A 19,591-nucleotide genomic window follows, 5' to 3' on the forward strand; every position below is an offset into this window, starting at 1 on the left:
TACTTGAGAGATTCTCATTTTCTGTCTTCAACTGCACCAATAAATTGTCAGAAATATGCATAGTGCAAATACCCCTTTTTGTTTTTGGTTCTGAAATATCTAAAAGTATAATATTCTTTCATTATGGAATTCAGAGATAATTTTTTCATAGGTTACCTTGGTAACAAAATTGTAACTGAGCTCTTTTTTCCATTTTGCATTAATAAAGGGCTAAATATTATAAGTAGCAGAAACTGTGTCCTATTACGCCTTGGTGCTGCATAACAAAAGATGTGTTTTTGTAGAAATCTGAGGTTTGGAATTATTCCTTTGTTTTAAGTCTTGAATCACCATAAGTTTTAGGCCTGCTTTTGTGTCTATATGAAGACAGTTAAAGGCAAAATCTATTAAGTGTAGCTCCAGGTTAAAGGCAAGGAAAGAATTTCCTTGTGGTCTGTCAGATTCCTGTATATAGATCTCATGTTCAGACCTTGATGGGTGTTTTAGGTGCTCCAGTAACTGTGTCCAACTTTGTAAATATTCACATTACAAAGTCCATGGTGCTTACAGAAAACTATAAAGGATGGCAGGAGTACTATTAGCAAAAACTCAGTTCCTCCAGGGTGAAGGATTAAAAGAGGCAATAACCATTGATTATTCCATTAGCCAGGGAGTTGCTTTAACCATTTCCAAGATCTCAGGTCCTCCAGCCTGAGGTAATGAGAACAGATGCAGGAGGGAAATGGGACTCAGCAAGATTTTATCAAGAGCAATAAAGTTCTTCTGGGGATGGAAGCTGCTGTAGCTGGGGTGAGAGTCACCCTGAATTCAAGCAGCTATTGATCATGGTTTGCTCCTTTCTCCATTTTTTTGTGGGAAGTGACTGCTTGATCTTTTATAGGTCTCCAGCCCTCAGCACACAATGCAGTGCAGGGATCTTGGAGCTGGCTCCCTGAGTAGTATAAGAGGATGGAACCATCCAAGTGACAGTGTGTCCTGGGGTGGCCTTATGATGCTTGTATCCCCAATCATCTGTTCTGTTTATGCTAGATATTAAGTTCTGCACCTTTAAGACTAGTTCCAACAGCAAAGCGGGAGGGAAGAATGGCAGAGTTTGTTACCAGAAAACCCTGAACCAAGACACAGTGTTATCTTCTGCTGTTGCCTAAGCAGATTAGACATAATATTTAATTAATAGTTAATTAATGCAAGACATGCAAAAGGTATTATCTTATCTGTACTATATCTGAAAAAAAAACATGACTCAGTAAAATGAGGGCAGAAAGATTAGGTCTTTAGCTTCCAACTTAAGAGAGGGATTCAGAATCCAAAATTTAGTCCATTACAGTTTTCTACATGAGCAACCTGTTCCAGTGCTTGATCACTGCAGAGTGAAGTTCTTCCAAATATTCAGATGGAACTTGCTGTGCATCAGACACTGCCTCGTGTCCTACTGGTTGGCACCACTGAGCAGAGCCTGGTTTGTCCTTTTGGCATCCCCTCTTTAGATAATGATGCACATTAATGAGGTCCCCTATCAGCCGTCTTCTCTCGAGGCTGAACGGGTCCAACTCCCTCAGCCTTTACTCATCAGAGGGATTCTCAAGTCCCCCCAGTCATCCTCGTCACCCTCCATTGCATCCACTTCAAGAGCACCACATCTCTCTTTTAGTGAGGAGCCCAGAATTTTAATCCAGATGGACAGAGTGCTCTAGAAAATAATATGAGAATTCCCAGATATTAACAGCCAGTTTTATTTGTAAATGTTGAGATGAGAAAGAAATTGGAGAAAATGAGGGAAGGGTCTTATAGATTTATCAAAATATATTCCCCACGTTAAGTACTGAAATATTGTCGTGACAGTCTCATTCAGTCTTTGCCATGGACTTCAGGCTGTGTCTGAGGATAAAAAGGTCTCTATGACAGGGAATGGAGTTAACCTAACACTTTTATGTCTCTGTGTCTTCAAATAACAGAAAGGAGGTTGGACATATTTCTAGCCACTTCCAGTGTCAATAGTCTTTAAACTAAACCCTACAAGTGTGATGTAATCAGTACAGTATTGGTAAAGAATTGATTAAGATGTTTCAAACATTCTGAGGCTGCGGAGAACCAAAAATACTTCCATTTCCAAATGGAATTTTGAGACTTAATTAGTGGTTTCAATCAAATCAGGGATAAACTGGATCATTAGAAAATCAGGTCAGTTTCAGATTCTTCCCTGCTAACATCCCTTCTTCTTCTAGCTAAGCCAAGTCACTTGTCAGGCTGTGTGTAATATTATCTGTCAGCTTTTACAGAGTTCTGTCATCCAGGGATGACAATAGAGGCAATAACTAAATATAAACACCTGTGCAGTTTGACAGCATGGTTAGCAGGTGATTTTAATCCCACAGGCCCTGAAGCCTAACCATTTGTCAAGTCCACTTATGGCACTGAAACAAGAAATGTGAATATAACCCTTACAGATGTACTTACAGAACTATTTTGTGTTCTAAATAAATGTTTAAAATATCATGAAGCAGATTAATTGTAAAAAAGACTTTGTTTTGTGTTACCTCTGAATTCCTGATGTCACTAAGGGTCTTTCTAGAAATGTAAAAATAACAACAGTACGATAGTTTTTCATTAGTGAGAATAAATATGGATCCAAATAATATCTGGCATGATCTTAAACATACATCTCATATACCTGTGTCAGCTTCAGCAAATATAGCTAGATTGCTTTGAAAGGCATCCTCACAAGGAAGACGTGCTATGTAAGATGTTGTGTAAGTGGTTTACTTTGTGACTTATCCAAAGCTTTCAAAAAGATCATTCTGCATTTAGGCCGTGTGCTTGACAGTGTGTCTTTCATCTTACTAATAGGCACCACAAGGCCACATAAGGAGGGGGAAGTCCCTGGTGTGGACTATATTTTCATCACTGTTGAAGATTTTATGGAATTGGAGAAAAGTGGTGCTCTCCTAGAAAGTGGAACATATGAAGGTAAGCAGGCTTTTACTGCTAAATTTGTATCATGTTTCCATTGTACTGTTTTCTCTTTTGATGCAATTGCTTTGGTATATCCTGTTACAAATATGTCATTGCTACTGCTATCAGAAATTTGTGAAGAGCCATATGGCCAATATGAAAATATTTTCATATGTAAAAGCTAAATGCAGATGAGTTTATTGTAATTTTACTATATTATAGTGGTTAAGAGAAACATGGTACTACATTGCATTTACAGGACAGAAACACGAGTCCTTTACACCAAATACTCAAGGCCATTTCCACAGAATTTCAGCACACAGCTGGTTTTCTAACATGGGGCAAACAGCAGAAATCAAGTGTGAGGCTGACACTTTTCCTTTGCATGTGGAGGAAATTACAATTATCCATCTATATCAGAAGCTGAAACCTCACTACTTAAATAACAGAGGAAGAATTTGCTGTGTCATGTCTTCTGGGCTTTGTAAAGTTATTGAAAAGAGCTCATTAATTCTGTAATATGGCAGAGGGATAGGAGCTGTCCTAATGGCTGTATTAGAAGTGCTGTCTATGGGGCAAAGAGCCAGCAGCTTACTGCATGACTCTTCTTCCCAGGAGAACCAATGATTCATCTGATTCTAAACCTTTCCAAAACACAGCTGTCCTGAAAGTGAAACTGTTGTAAAGAGGTGGGCAGTTACATCACAAGGTATTTTAATAAAACCAGAATAATGATACAGTATTTTAAACCAGATGTTTCTTGCAAATATACTAGTATTTAAAGTAACTGGGTAATGGATAGTGGTTTTTTACTGCAATATTCAGAGGGAACACCATTTATAGAAAAAATATGCCCAAATATATGGGAATACCTGGGCGAGTAGAGCCATTTTACGGAAATCAGCCCCATATTTTAACCTTGTAGCAAAAAAAGCAATAAAGACCTTTTTGTCCTTACTTTGTCCCTGCCAAGAAAAGCATCTGAAGATAAATAAGAAGCTATTCACCCAAAAAAAATCATTAGCTGTGTTATAAATAGCAGCAAAGAAGGTAATTTTTTTCCCACCTAATCAGCACAAAGTACCCATTGTCCAGTAAATAAATTTTCATTAAGAGTTACATCAATACAGAAGTTGCAACAAAGATTTTCATTAAAGGTCAAATAAAGGAAAGTATGTCATCATTCAGGTTTCTACTATTTTCACCAGTGTCTGGCATGTAACAGTACAAGTTACCTAAACATTAATACAACACCACAATTTTACTTTTATCACAGGTTAATTTAATAGCAAGCCTTTCTTGAAGAGTCTTTTTGTTACCTTAGGTGTTTGAAAGTAACATTAGAGGAGCTTAAATGGAGCACAAGTCTGTCATTGCTTGACCATGTAATTTCATTAGTTTGCAGCAAGTTTGTAGAGATTGAACTGCTATGTTAAATTAATTCACAGTGCTCTTCTGTCCCTCGAGGGATACTGAGATGTGTCTTTTAATACCAGCTACCAGAGCTGAGTGGACAGCAAGGTGAAATATTGGTTTAGGAAGTCTGCATAACTCCTCAAACCAAGTGAGGACCCAGCTGAAGAGAGGTCCAAAGTCGTGACTGTAACATCTGCCATGTAATTTGCTTATCACAGGTGACAAGTTCACTGAAGCCAAGAAATCAGAAACTAAACATACAGCTAACTTAACTGAACAGACCAATTCTGCCTAAATCCTGCCTTTGATTCCCAGGTTTTCTAATCACCAGATGTGCATTCTGACAAAAAACAGCTAATATATTATCTGTCTTTACCTATGGCAAAAAATAGGTAACACATGAGAAAATATAGCTATTTTACAGGTGCTATTTCTCCTATTCCCACACAAAGTCTTTTGGATATGACCATAAAAATTTACACCTCCAAAGTTTCCTGGTTAATTCTTGACTGTAACACCTTCTTTGGGGAAGAATTTTACTAATCATCCTGTCACAAGTTTTCCTGAACACATTAGGACTTCAACTATTAAGTTTACTGGTAAAAATTACACCAACCAGAGCAAAGAAATTTTCAATTTCCCTCAAGAGGAGATGATTTTTAAGTTCTTGGATAGATCAAGCAACTTATTTGAGCATACATACTCTGGGAGATAAATTTTTCCTTATCAACACTGGTTATTAGATTTATGAAAAAAATCACCCTTCTTTTTAATTGTTCTCAGTATTAATTGGTTTAAATATTTATTTAATTTTTTTGTTTTAAGAAAATCATTCTGTATTTAGCTAGAGTAGCTGAGTCAGTCTATGCTGATTATCTAACCACAACCACTATAAACCAGCTCAACTCTACCAGAAAAATGTTTTAAATAAGGGATTTATAATTGAGATAAAAATTCAGACTGAATACCTGTGTTGTTTTTCATCACTTTTTGACTAGAAGGTTTGTTTCAGTCAATTTACTTTCTACTACATGAATTCCAGAGAGAATCAGGAACATCCAGGTAAACCAGAAGAGAAGGAGGTGAAGTGCAGACTTTCTTGACACTGAGTGTTTGTATTGTTCATTATAGTATCTGGCATTGTTGGGAGTGGGATATTTTCTTATAGTAATGACAAAACCAGTAAAGCAATCAGTAATATTGTGTTCTATTGAATAGAAATAAGAATTGTGATTCTACTTTAGACAGGATACAATCTAAAGTGTAGCAAAATATATTCTTAGAAAGGTAGAGTTGTATAGTTATTTTTTTTTCTTTGAAGCACACTTTTTAAAGTTTTAAAATAGATTTTAAAGTTATAAATTCTTTAGAATTAAAAATAGGATACTCTGTGACCTCCTTACTGCTTTAGGCTTTGGATACACCTTTCTTTGTCTACCGTTTTTGCGACAGCTGTGAATGACTGTAGTATTCCAAAGTGCTGCAGAAAAGCAATAGTATGTTCAGGATAAAAACCTCAACTTATCTCTTTTTTTAGCACTTTTGCAATTATGAAAATATTTCATTTCAGTAGGACTAAATGCACTCTTATTTTGACCTTTTCTACTTATGTCATCTTGAGCAACTGCTGATAAGAAAGCTATCTTTATAGATATTAATTATTTTAAACATACATAATGTTTACATAAACAGTTGCTATGCTTTGCAGCTTACCTGTGGTTAAGTTCCCTGTTAGTCTAGGTAATATTATTCAATGCAGAACAAGAGAAAGAATACGAGAGGCAGTTCCACTCTCACTCAAATTAAAAGTCAAAATCACACTAACTTTGGTGACATTGTTATTGAGGTTTGAATTTTTAATAAAATTCCAAATTTTATTATGCACATTTATCTAAAATTGAAAATTTTTTGTACACCAGCACCTTGCTATTTCAGGCAGGGGCAGTTTGCCTGAAGCACATCAAATCTTTGTATAATAACACAACCAAGACCTAAAGGTTTCACTTTGTTTGCTTTCTAGTAGAATTTCAATTTACAGTACTGACTAAAGAAATTCTGAATTGACTCAAAATGGTAACTTCATTATCCAACACATTTAGATGACATAACCATGGTTCTGTAACCAGAGGAGGAGATGTTCCTGTGCAGAATGAAAGCCACTGCCATGCAGACTCGTGTAACACAGGAAGACATGTCCCAGCAAAATAAGCCACATTCCTTTCCTTATTTCTGGCATGAACATCAAAGATGGCCCTTGAATTGACACAATATGTCAATCTACAATATGCAGAATAGCAAAATCTGTGATGAGCAGACAAATTGTGTGTCTATGTGTGTGCACAGGCTTTTACAACATCTCCAGTAGGAGGTTTGGCTCAGCACACTGTCACCTCCCCAGTGTGTCAAAACTTGCATGGAGGCTTCATGGGTCACTGATATCAAATGTTACTCCCACCTCCTTATTAGATCAGCGAGATACTTAGCCAGTGCAGCATAGCAGTAGAATTAAAATGTACTTGAACCGTATTTTGCTTAAGAATGTAAACACTCATTAACAGGAATGTAACAGCTTCAATATTTCCAAAACCCAGATATGTTAAGGCACATGATTGAAGGTTATAGTAAGACATCATTACGAAGTGATAAAAATATAAGAGTTTAAGTGCAATGCATGCTATGGGTAGAATTGCCTTTTAAAAGTGACATATGTAGTGGCAGCACCAGAAATAAGAAGAGATGTTTAGTGTATAAATACTGTAAGAAAAAGAAACATGGTTGTTGGCAATCCATAAGGATAGAAATGTATTTCAAATCCATTAAAGCAAGAGGTATTTTAGCAATGTGGAGCTCTATAACAAATAAAAACATGAAAAAGCCTGTTCATAACCGTTAGATGTGGCAAAAATAAGAACATAAACTAATTCGACCAGTACACTTGCCAATAATGCACTAAGTAGAACTCTTTTTTTCTATCAAATTTTTGTTTTCCCCAGAAAATCTCCATAATAGTTGCTTTGTAAAACACGTCTCATTTGCTTTTAATATAGTATTCCTTAATTTATTCCATAAAAAGCAAAGATTTTAGTTATTATGCCATTAATTTTGTCAAAAATCCACTTTTTATTATTTGTTAGATTGTTTGGAGTTGTCTCAAATTCATTTGCTGGTGAAAATTCCAAGATCTCTGAAGCTATTTAACCACTTGCATGATCATGGACTTTCTTTGGCCCCACTGAATTCCATGGTAAAATTCCAGCTGGCTTAAATAAAAACAGAATTTCACCTCTGGTTTTTTTTCACTGATGGAGTATGATTTGGCAGAAGGGTGAGAGTTAGCTGGGTTTTCCCTAACAATTTTCTGATCTGTAATTATTAAATCTTTTAAAAACAGATTGAATACATCCCACAGGTGAAACCTTAGTGTTTTGCATTAGTTGATTATTCAAGGACAAAACTTCCATTTGTTTTAGGCACAAGTTTAAGGGGTCAGCATTGGAATGAGCTCTGTTGGGGAAGAGAATGTGGGTCACAGTCAATGTCTTGCCTGTGATTTCCAGCAGCTGGCACATAAGCAACACTGGGAGGTGCTCTGATTCCAGTCACCTGGAGACAGTCCCCATGCTGTCTCCTTAAGACATTAAGTTTTACAGAAGCTTTCATTTCTTCTCTCTAGCCAAATTTAGCCTAAATGATCAAAACCCTTCTGTTCAGCTAATGCATTTTCAATTAACATTTCATTTTAATATCTGTAAATTTTAAAAATGAGTTAAGGACTGTTCCATGTAGGCAATGGAGATTTTAATTACTGTATTGTGGCGATAATGGTTTTATAAAGTGCTGGTGTTTGATTCCAGTAGTTTTACTTCCATTCTTCCTTGTAAAAATTGTAAGGTATTCAAAATTCCACCCACTTACTGTGTGCAGTGTTCCCTTGTGTGCAGGACATCCTGAGCACTCCGCAGCAGATGGATACAAAAGAAAATTAATCAACATAAAGATAATAAAATGCTACCCTCCTAAGACCGAAGCACAGTAGTTAATGAAATATTCTGATTTAAAATTGAAAACAAAGCATTCATGAGGATAGATGCATAGAGATAAAAATAGTAGTCCTTCAAAAGCCATGTCTTCTAACAGCAGAAAGTGTTTTCAAGGGCATAGAAGAATGAGAAGAAATACTTGATAATAAAAATCATCTTCCTGTTGAAAGTGCCTCCTGAAGAGGTATATCTTATATTAATATGATATCAGCATTTCAGCCCCATATTCAGAGAACATGTAACTGTGGATATTTCAACATTTAGGTCAGCAAATGGGAGATGAAATCTTAGATACAGTCAGTGACTTCTTGATCTGATTGTGTTCTGGCACCTGTTCTTTATTAGTAAGATTTTATGGGCTTTGTCGTGTTTCCTCTCTTACTCTTAAGCCAGAGGCAGGAGTTGGATTTCATCAATAAATAAGAAATGCAAAGAAAGTAAATGGTCAGAAGCTCCAAAATGTAATAGCAGTGAATATATCAACATGTATGATATTTTTTAAAATTCATTTTAAGATGTAAAAATCACATTTACTTCTTTTTTTAAAATTTTATTTAAGTATTTTGTCATTTTCACAGGGAAGTGATAAGAAAGGAATTGAAAATGAATACATATAATTTCCTTTATGTATGAAAAAACAGCTGCTTTTAAAAAATATACTTTTGCATTGTAAAGGGCGACTTTCTTAATTTTTACAGTGCCTTTTTAAAATCTGAAAGGTGGGAGTAGTGTTGCAGAATGTATTCTTTGTGTCTGTTCTGAGGCTGCATAAATGCTCATTATTTTGATAATTGATATTCCTGTTGTGTGATTAGCAAAAAGGTTTATGGTTAGAGGGTCCTGCCCTGTGTGTGGCCAAGGCAGGTCATCATCCTCCACAGCACTGGTGACACTGCTAGGAAGCTTAAAGATCCCTGAGGCCGCAATCATGTCAATACTATTATTTCATAAAAGTTTAGGACAGGTTCAGTTTTGATCTACTGGAAGAATGTAATTTTCCCAATAAAACCAGGAGGATGTATGTTCACCAGGCTGACAACAGTCTTCTTTTCTCATGTGCATTCTCAGGATATAGAGCGTGACCAGGTTCAACAGAGCACAAATTATAGGGGTCTGAGTGCTCCAGAAACCTAGTCTGCTCGAACAGGCTCTGTCAACATTTTGTATCAAACCTAGATCAGCATCAAGAACATCTCAACTGCAGGGAAATCAAGAAAGAAATGTTGCCTTCATGCCTTTTCCCAAGCTGGGTTGACCATGTATCAGCTCAGTCCGAGACCTCAGCCCTAATATTTAGAATTATGTACAGTTACTACCCAGAAACCTGGTCTGCTCGAACAGGCTCTGTCAACATTCTTTATTTTGTATCAAACCTAGATCAGCATCAAGAACATCTCAATTGCAAGGAAATCAAGAAAGAAATGTTGCCTTCATGCCTTTTCCCAAGCTGGGTTGACCATGTATCAGCTCAGTCCGAGACCTCAGCCCTAATATTTAGAATTATGTACAGTTACTACCAGAAAACTATTAACAAATTGAAGTGTCCAGGCAAAAGTAATGCAGATCACCAGGAGAGCTGTAGAGAATAAATTTAGAGAACTCATCAGATAGGGCTTTGTTGAGTAATGATTGAGAAGCTCAGAGAATTTAAAATGTGTGAACCCAATGGATGAATAAAGATAATTCAAAGTTGGGCAAATAAGTAACCAGGGCTAATGTGATGAAGCTGGAAAAGATTAATATTTCAATTTAATATTGGGTGAAAAAATTCTTATACTGATGTGATTTAAAAGCTAAAATAACCTCCAGAGGTGTAGATACAAGTTTCATCTCTTAGAAATTTTAAAAGTAGTTATTAGTAGAAATATTCCTGCACTAGTAGAAAGATTAATTAAAGGCTGTAATATAGTATTGTATGCTTCAGTATAGTATATATTAATGCTGTCTGTGTGACACATTATGTTTTGATTGTGGGGGTTTTTTATAAAATAGGTCACAACCAGTTCATGTTTGCATTTAAGTTACATTTCTAAGTGAATTTTGCCTGCAGTACATATAGTGTAGCTTTAGTTTAAATGCAAACAGGGTTAGAAAAAAAACATCAAACTGTACAGCCTGACTTACCAGGCTATCACACTGATAAGCCACATATACCTGTAGGTATTACAAAATATATAAAAGAATTTAACATTCAAATTGCAAATCATTATGATGTGCTCTGCAGAAATGTTTATCTACATTGCTCAGTAACAGAGGTCTCCAGTTTTCAGTACATTACTGGAAAGTCACAATATTTGTTATATCCAGTTTACATGTATTTCTTATGTTGCTAAGTTTTTGTGAAGCTGCTCTAGATTTTATATCCTTTTGGATACTCCACATTGATATTTATGATATTCCTCAATATTAAGCTTCATATCACCTTCCTGTATCAAATAGTATTCTGCTAAATACCATAAACTGCAGTCCAAAAGGTGTTTGGGAGGTTTTTCTGAAAATGAGTGAAGAAAACCCCCTTTCTGTTTCTCCCAGTCTCAGAATTTTCAAGAAATATTGAAGCCATTATATTTTCTAACCTCAAGGTATACTGAAGCTTCCACAATACATTTCTATTCAAACCTTTCTATGAATCAGAAGATTATGTTTTTTTCTGAGAGAATTCCCTAAATCCTTCTTGCCTTTTTCGAAGACTAAAAAGTGTATTCTCTAGTCTTTACATTCTTAATCACAATTTTTCAAACACGATAGAGAATGGTCCCAAAACAACCACAAGCCAGTTTCCTGATGTTTTCAGGTGCATCCTCTCCAGTCCTATGGACTCACACATGTTTTGCACATTATCTTACCTAATTGGTACCTAATTTGATCCTTCTGTACGTGTTTCTGCCATCCTTTGTTCCTAAGCAAAGACCTGGGAATGAGCAGCAGACTTTGCCAGAAAAGGCTGAGGAAATGAAGGTATTGAGTCTTTCACACTTCCCTGCCACCTTTATCCTTTATCCTTTCCTACACTCTGCATCTCTTGGTCACCTATCACACTGTCCCATGTTCTCCCCAGTCATCCTTTAGTTGCTGCTGTGGCTGTAGAAACATTTCCTGTTGCTGTAAATGTGCTTCAGCAATCTCAGCTCCACCTTTTCTTTGGCCTTCCTGATTCTGCCCTGTGTATCCAGAAAACAATTCTCTGTTTCTCCTTGTTTGCTTGTTAATGCTTCTGCCTTCTTGACACACCTGCAGTGAGGAGTTTCCTTGGAGCAAAACTTGCCATTATCGTCTTGCCTTGTTTGGACAATGTTCTATAAAATCAGTATAAGGCCTCTCTATAATAGCAAGGACTGTATTTCTATTCTTTCAGCAGAAGTGGCTTTGCAGCAAGACACAAAAAATTCCATTTTATGGCCTTGGAAGGAATTGTGATTTTTTTTTTAAATCTCACTTTTATTACTGTTTCAATAGCAAGGTATTGTAAGACTTTGCAATCCTGCATGCAACCCTGGCCATGGTTGCTATGGTGGGCTCCAAACAGGTGAAAAAAAGTGTGCATCTTTCTGCTGGCTGGCACAAAATAAGACAGGAAGGATCCTGCCTGGATGACCTTAAAACAATGAAGGACTTTGAGAGAAGTAGGTTGTGCCAAATGCGAAATAATGCAGTATGAGTGTGGGAAGAAGGCCTGGATTTGTATGGTTAATTGAAAAGAAGGATTCAGCTACTGATACAGCTTTTTGTGAAATAGTGTTACATTACTTCCCAAGTGAGCTAATTAAAGCAAGATAAAAGACCAAAAAAAAAACCACACAAGCACTAAAAGAAGTGTTTGTGTTTTAAAGCAAGGAGTTTCTGATTAAAAACAAAACAAAAAACCCCTGAAGATATTAAAAACAAATGACCAAAACCTTTCAAGTGTAGGGAAATCTGTATATTTGGTTTACACTGTTTTCAAAAATAATGGCTCTATGTTTTAGTTTGTGTAAATGAAAACAAAAGTAGAACTACAATGGAAAGCTCTCTCCAAAAAAAATAGTGGAGATGCAATCAGAAATCAACATCAAATACGTTCCTAGAGAATTAAATATAAAGCACAGGTGATGGCCTACATTTACAGTTATTTTATTTTGTGCATAGAGAAAAAAAATAGCCAAGTATATAGAATAAGTTTTTGAGATACTAGTGATGTAGCAGAAAACTACACCTGCATAAGGAAAGTTCACCAGCACTGAAAGTCGTGCAGGGGAGGTGCCACAGTCTGCAAAATGAGTGGCTCTTCAGAGATTTGTGTTTCCAGACTCAGTTAAGGGTAAGTCTATGCTGCTTCAGACATCACCAGCAAGAGAGAGGATGCAAGATAGCCATGGCCATGGCAGGTTGATATCTGACATAGTTTAGAGCATCCTCAAGGCTGCTGAAGATCAGAGGAATGCAAAGACAAAAATCTTGCTTTGATCTAAGTTCACCACCAAATTATGTTACATACTCTATCAATGAATTCAGGACTATGGGAGAAAAAAAATCTACAATTTAAAAAATAAATCCTGAAGGCCTTCTGCATTGCATAACAATGTACCTGATAAGAATACTGAATTTATGAATTGCTGACTGGGAATTAAATACTTTTACTGTCCATGGGTAGACTACATTTATGTGATCTTCCACAGACATTGAGGTCAATTACAGGGAAATTATATTGTTGTTCTTCCTTCAGGTCTTGTGTCTATGAATACTCTTCCCTAGTAAGGTTTTAGGAGCTTTAAAGAAAGAATTGTTGCTATTTGTATTTATGTGGTGTCAGACAACCTCAGGCATAGACTGGAAACCATTGCCTAGGTAATGCAGAGGCAGAGAAAAAAAACAGCGAAAGCACTTTCTTTTTGTTAATTTACAATAGATGAAAGCAGGCAGTAGGGAAAGGAGCTGAATGCCAGGCTGTGAATGTCCATGGATCAGTGCTTTGACTGCTTTCACAGCTGTACCATTGGAACATTAGAGGTTAAAGAAGTGAGAAAGAGGTAAATAGAGGTATTGAAGAGGCAATGGGCACAAACATGTTCTGTCTGAATATCATAAAATGCTTTTTACTGTGAAAGTGTCCAAGTGCTGACACAGGTTGTCCAAGAAGGTTGTGGAGTCTCTGTCTTTGGGACACTCAAAAGACATCTGGCCATGAGCACCCTGCTTCGAGTGACCCTCCTTAAGCAGTGCGGCTGGAGAAAATGATCTCTGCAAGTCCATTGCAACTTCATCTGCCTGAAGTTCATGACATCATAGTGTGGCTATAAATAATTCTTCCTGAGGGCATGTCAGGAAGAGCAGGAGATAAAAAGAGATTTTGTAAGAGCAGGTGCTAACAAGAACAGAAAAGGTAAAGCAAATGCTAAGTTGAGTAAGGAGTTATGAAAGTGGGAAAAATAATGTTGGTGTGGAAAACAAGTGGGGAAGGGAAAGACATGGGTGCTGTGATGAATAAAAGACTGCTGGTAAATTAGTCAAAAGTGGCAAAGTGTTTAAAAGGTAGGTAAATACAGTGAGGATTGAATGGTTCTTGCAGCTGGGAGTACAGTGTTCTTTCACTCTGAGGAGCTGGAAGATCCCACTACTGGGAAGATCTGGAACTGGAGTAGCTCATGGATGCTTTATTGCTCAATTTAATAAGAAATATGTTGTATTAGTTTAATAACCTCTTGTTAAAATGAGAGGAGATTAATTATTTCATCATTTAAACCATCACTAGGAAAGTGAATTCACAACTAAAAAACATTAAAGTATAGATTCTGGCATGAAAAATATTATTGTCAACATTTTTACTACATTCTGTTAAAAATAATTACATTCAGTGTGGTTCATAATAACTCTAGAGGATTTATCCAAAGCAAGTTGGTTTCCCATTTTCTACTACAGTAGGCATGATAGGCTGAATGCTATCACAAAATATCCCATTAACATTCTTTTATGATAAGGTTTTGAAAGGCATTTACACAGAGACAAAGGAGAAATGTACAGATCTTTCCTCCTCCCTTGCCCAGACCTGTTAAAGATTTCACAACAGAGGGTACAGACTCTGGAGCAGATCCTGCACTATCATTGTTTTGAGGAGCACTTCATTTGCTATGGATAGATTGAGTGTAATAAGGGAAAGAGCATCCTCCTCACCAAGCTGGCACTCAGGATATGTCAGACATGAGTTTTTCTTTATGAGTTAGACTTAGCCAAAAGCCGCTGGCTGTTGTAACTTCATAATTGAGAGTCCTTTGAGAGAAATTCTATCTCACTTCCCTGTAGAGATTTTGGTTACAGGTACTTGTGTTGGTAATCCCTAGCACACATTTTGTTGTCATATTGTTCCCAGCTGTATTTGGATACTAGTCTGCTGAGCATAAAAACTCCACAGCTAAAAGAAATAGAAATAAAATCTTCTGCAGGCTGCTGAAACTGTTATTATTATTGGAGAACCTCTACCTCTGTCTGAGACAGGATAAAAATCTCTTGATCAATGAAGATTTAAATTAAAACTCTGATTGACTCAGCTGTAAAAAATATGAAAGAGGACAGATGGTATGAAGACATGCATGATTGTATGCTCAGTGGCAAAATTTAGCTGGAAAGAGAAAGGAAGGAAATCAAAAGGAAATAGTAATATAAAAAAAAAATAAAAAAAGAAGGGGCTCTCCTTAAGGCACTATTTAACAATTTCCCATAATAATCTCACCTGGCAGTGCCTCTACAGTATCAGCTTTGTGAGGAGGCTGAGCTGACCATGGCACAATAACCCTCTTGCCACACCTTTAATGCAAGCTCAGAGAAAAATATTCTTAGGGACTGTGAGGTGGAAATTTGGTATTATCTTCTGTGTTGAGCCTTAGGTTGAATCAACTGGAGTGGAGCATCTGTGACTTTCTCGACTTTAAGTAGTTTTTACCAAAATTCAGTTTTATCGGTTATGAGTAATTTCCTGAATCCCAAACTATTTTTTGACCTTTGGTACTACTGCATTTGTCAGTAAAAGTCACATGGGGAGAAAAAATTATTCCAAGCTAAAGATTAAAAGATTATGTCCTCTCTTAAGGAAAATCATTCTGTTTTTGAAAGTTTCATAATTTCTTCTCATTGTACATATATAGTGTGTTTGGAGTGTTTGTCTTAATAGTAGATGGCTTGTTCAGAGCTTAATTTTTACATGTGACTTCAAATGGTGAAACAGCTAATATGAACTCAAGAGACCCTTTTTTTGAAGTGTGGCAATCCAATTAGATAAGCAAGACTTGGGAAGAAATATGCATCATGTAGACAGTAAATTTTCTGAGAGGTTGTTTCCCTACAGAAATGCATTGTCCTGTCAAAATGCTGTTAATGTATAGAAAAAGTAGGGCAGGAAGGGGGTTGTTTTTTGGTTGAATGACAGGTTGCAGTTTTCAGCACTGTCATAACTTTTCAACCCATAAGTATAATTGTTATTTGTAAAAAAAAAGGGTTGGGCAAAACATAGTGATATATTTTATAGTAGTCCTAATGCAGCTGACCTGCAATCTACAAAATAATTACTTTACTGTGCTGCTTAATCTCATTCTTTCCATTCCTCATTCCAAAGATACTCAGAAATACATTGGTTTGTTAGACAGCATTTACTTTTAGAAGTGACATTCCAAATAAATCATCAAGGCAAAAGAAGGTAAATGAAAACAGCTACTTCAGATGCCTTCTCTGTATTTTTTTATTAGGTATTGAAAAAATTCTTCACAACACCTTGACTTTATCAACTGCAAAAGTTTGCATGATACATGTTATGAAGATACACAGCTTTCAGATAAAAAAAATTGAATATCCTTCTTTCATTTCATTCTGTACATTTTTGTTGTATGAATGAGTCAGGAATTCACCAGGAAAAATTGCATGTGAGTGATTGAATGGTAACTGTGGGGTTATTTACATATTTATGAAACTTAAAGACTTTAACTTTAGTGCTCCTAATCATGGCTAGAGGTATTCAATTCTCTTCATTCTCTCTATTGAGAATTTCAGTGCTTAACTTTGGGTGCACTAAATTACAGTGCACTTGCTGAAGGAGTTAAGTAGATGAGGTGAACACTCCTACACAGCTGAAGACCTATTTAAGATCCCAGAAGAAACCTTTAGCAGAACAGGGACTGTATTCCAGGGCTGATGATCAAACAGAGGACAGAAAAACACATCAGTGCTTCAATCTGTTTGGTACAGATACAGAGATGAGGTACCATTTCCATCAGTAGCCCTGATGAGCATAATTTCAGAGAAAGTCAGTTCTAACATTCCCTAGGATTGCAAAAGAATCCTGACATGTGGGGGTCAGGTTCCAGGTTTACCCATATCAGTAAACCTGATATTACTCAGTGCCAACCAGTTTGGCGCTGCAGTGGCTATCTGAGATCTGACACACAGACTGCCACAGTCTGTCTGCTCTTCTTGTCTGGCACACACAAATGGTCTCCCTCCAGCTCACAGGCTCACAGAATTGCTTAGGATGGAAGGTGCCTCTTCTACAGTGACCATCTTTGTGAATGAAGAGGGCACAGCAAGTATTTCCTACCTGGGCTTTAACAAAACTTTTGACACCATTTCCAACAACATTCTCATGGACAAGCTGGCAAAATATGGACAAGAGAGCAGCATTATGGATTGAAAACTGGCTGAACAGCCAGGTCCAGAGGGTTGATATCGATGGCACAAAGTCAGGTTGGAGGTAAGACACTGGTGGTGTTATGTCAGGGATTGATCCTGAGGCCAATACTCTTCCTCAAACATCTTCATTAATGATCCAGAAAATGGGACAGTACACCATCTTCAAGTCTGTAGATGATACAAAACTGGTAGTGATTGATATAGACACAGTGGTGTTACCATTCAAATGGACCTGAACAGGCTGGAGGATTAGGCTGAGAGTTAATGAAGTTCATGAAGTTCAGCAAAGCTGGGGAAGAATAACCAATGCACCAGTATGTATACCCAGACAGGGTTCCAGGCATTCCAGCTGCAGTCTCTCAAAATGTCACCTCACCTTCCCAGCCTGTCTTTCCAAAAGAGTCTGTACCCAACCATTTCAAAAATTTAATTGCTATTGCATCATGTGTCCCTTAGCTCAATGGTTGTAACTGCGTGTGGATTTCTGATTCCTCCTGTTGGTTTGCTCATGCATATCCATTATTGTCAAGCATTTCAGAGAGGCACCCAGACATGTTCATTCACTAGAACAGTCTCAAGATTGTTTCTCAAGTACCTTCTTTCTTACAGACCTAGGCTTAAGGTGATTCCACTTCCTCATTGGTTTTGTTGATTTCTGTGTCACTTCTCTTCCCATCTCCCCTGGCTCTTACCTTGCCTATTCCATCCTCAACTTCCTCACATGCTTTTTCAGGAATTTCCATCTCTCCTGTAATTATCAGTTTAAAGCCCTCAGTTTGGCCATCCTTGACACACACTGTGTGCTTCTGGTTACATGCTTTGTACACAAGAATCTCCTTCCTCGTCTGCATCATTCTGTTCTTTTTAAGAATGGGATCCCACACTTTTGCTGTTGTAAACTTATCAAGCTCTATCTCACAATGATAGAACATCTCGTTTTTATTTGATATTAAAATATTGCTCTAGAACATCACTCCTCAACTGCATAGAAAATTATCTCTAACTGGATTTTGTGCCATATAAGCCAAAGTCATTCACTTTTATGTCAGTACTGAATTCCTTTACATGACTCTTTGCTTTGGTAGCTAATCAATGGTCTAAACATAATTTCCCTTTTAATTTTTGATATATCTTTGGGTGTGACTGACATCCAACATAGTTCCCATGTGGGACTGGAAGATATTACATATGACCTGTAAATATTGTGCTTTTCTGTAATAGTTTCTAGACAGTACACAGGAGAGACTACAATGTGTGAAATGGCATTAAAAATTATGTTTAAGTATGAGTTACTTTTTCATTTTACTCTTACATCACGCCTTGCAAATGGAGTAGAATCTCTGTGTTCCATCTCATTCTGCTGAGCTGAATGGACCCATGTTGGTTTTGGTCACTTCCTATACAAGGGTTCACATAAAACTCAAACTGAAGAGAGATCAGCTTCCCATTTTTTTTTACTACAAAGTCTGTTTCAAAGTCCTGTACAGTTTTGAAGTCAGAATAATAGACCACTGTGTGCCTGGATATGTTTTTCCTCTTCCCTTAATATTGATCTTTTATTTGCTTTTTTTCAAACATAGAATTTTATATATATATTTAATATCCTCACTGCCAGTCCAAGGGGTCAGGTGCTGGTTTTCTGCAGTGGAAGTTACCTGTTATCCCTGTTTTGACAACACTGAACTTTTCTTTGCTATTCTGCTTTCTCCCCCACATTCTGCAGTGTATAATTACAGATATGTTAATTCCTTTTCAATCATGGAAAGAAATGTAATATTAAAGAGGAGAGTGAAGTAAATTTCAATATCAGAAGTGGATTAAGAATCAATTAATATTTTTTTCAGTGTTCTTTTCCTGTAAATTCCCCCAAAGCTGAAGGCTAAATCTTCCCCTTTCTCTGTTAAACGTAGTGGCTAGAATTGGAAAAAAAAATAGCAAATGAGGTATTCAGTCCCCTGAAATACATGCTGAAAAACTCAGGGGAGCAAATTTGGAGTGTCTTGCTGCTCAGACATGAATGTTTTCTTATCAGCACTGTCTTCTTTTCTGCTGCTACCATTTTTACTTTGGCATTCTTAAGAAGTGTCTGAAAAGGTAGATATTTCAAGCAGTAGGAGTCCAAAAATAAATGCTCTAACCATAATCATCCCAGGTATAACTAAATCTTGTTTATGTATTTGATTACCCCTGGCTGGCTCACCTTCTGGCGAGGAAAATTTGTCATTTCAGTAGGGGGGGAGAGGGGGAATGTTTTAAAATAACTTCCTAAATAATAACATAAACCAGAGCTAGTCATTAGATTTACCTATCAGATGTCTGAATATTTATGACAATTTATGTATTTTTCATTTGTAATCAGTCACTTGAGGAAACGAATACAAGTGCTACACAGAATGCTATTTTTTCTCATTTTGCTTAATATGAATAGACTAAAATTAAATGAAATGACAGAAAGGAGAGCTGGTTAAGTCTTGTCAGGTCATTGAGGTTGTCTGCCTGCCAACAAAGCTATGTTGCCTGAGGTATGTGCAGGT

At 36.8% G+C, this 19,591-nt stretch overlaps 1 protein-coding gene across 11 annotated transcripts in view; it reads left to right on the forward strand.

Annotated features, from left to right (window-relative positions):
• The window catches only part of MAGI2 (membrane associated guanylate kinase, WW and PDZ domain containing 2), a 702,519-nt gene that overhangs the window by 409,615 nt on the left and 273,313 nt on the right, over positions 1-19,591 (forward strand). For all 11 annotated transcript variants that reach the window (XM_039723674.1, XM_039723678.1, XM_039723676.1 and 8 more), the window contains one exon: positions 2,848-2,967. In XM_039723674.1, the coding sequence (XP_039579608.1) occupies positions 2,848-2,967 (120 nt within the window). The remainder of the gene's footprint in view (positions 1-2,847; positions 2,968-19,591) is intronic.

Source organism: Passer montanus, unplaced genomic scaffold (assembly GCF_014805655.1).
Source record: "Passer montanus isolate IOZ18808 unplaced genomic scaffold, ASM1480565v1 scaffold50, whole genome shotgun sequence".
NCBI classification, from domain to species: Eukaryota; Metazoa; Chordata; class Aves; order Passeriformes; family Passeridae; genus Passer; species Passer montanus.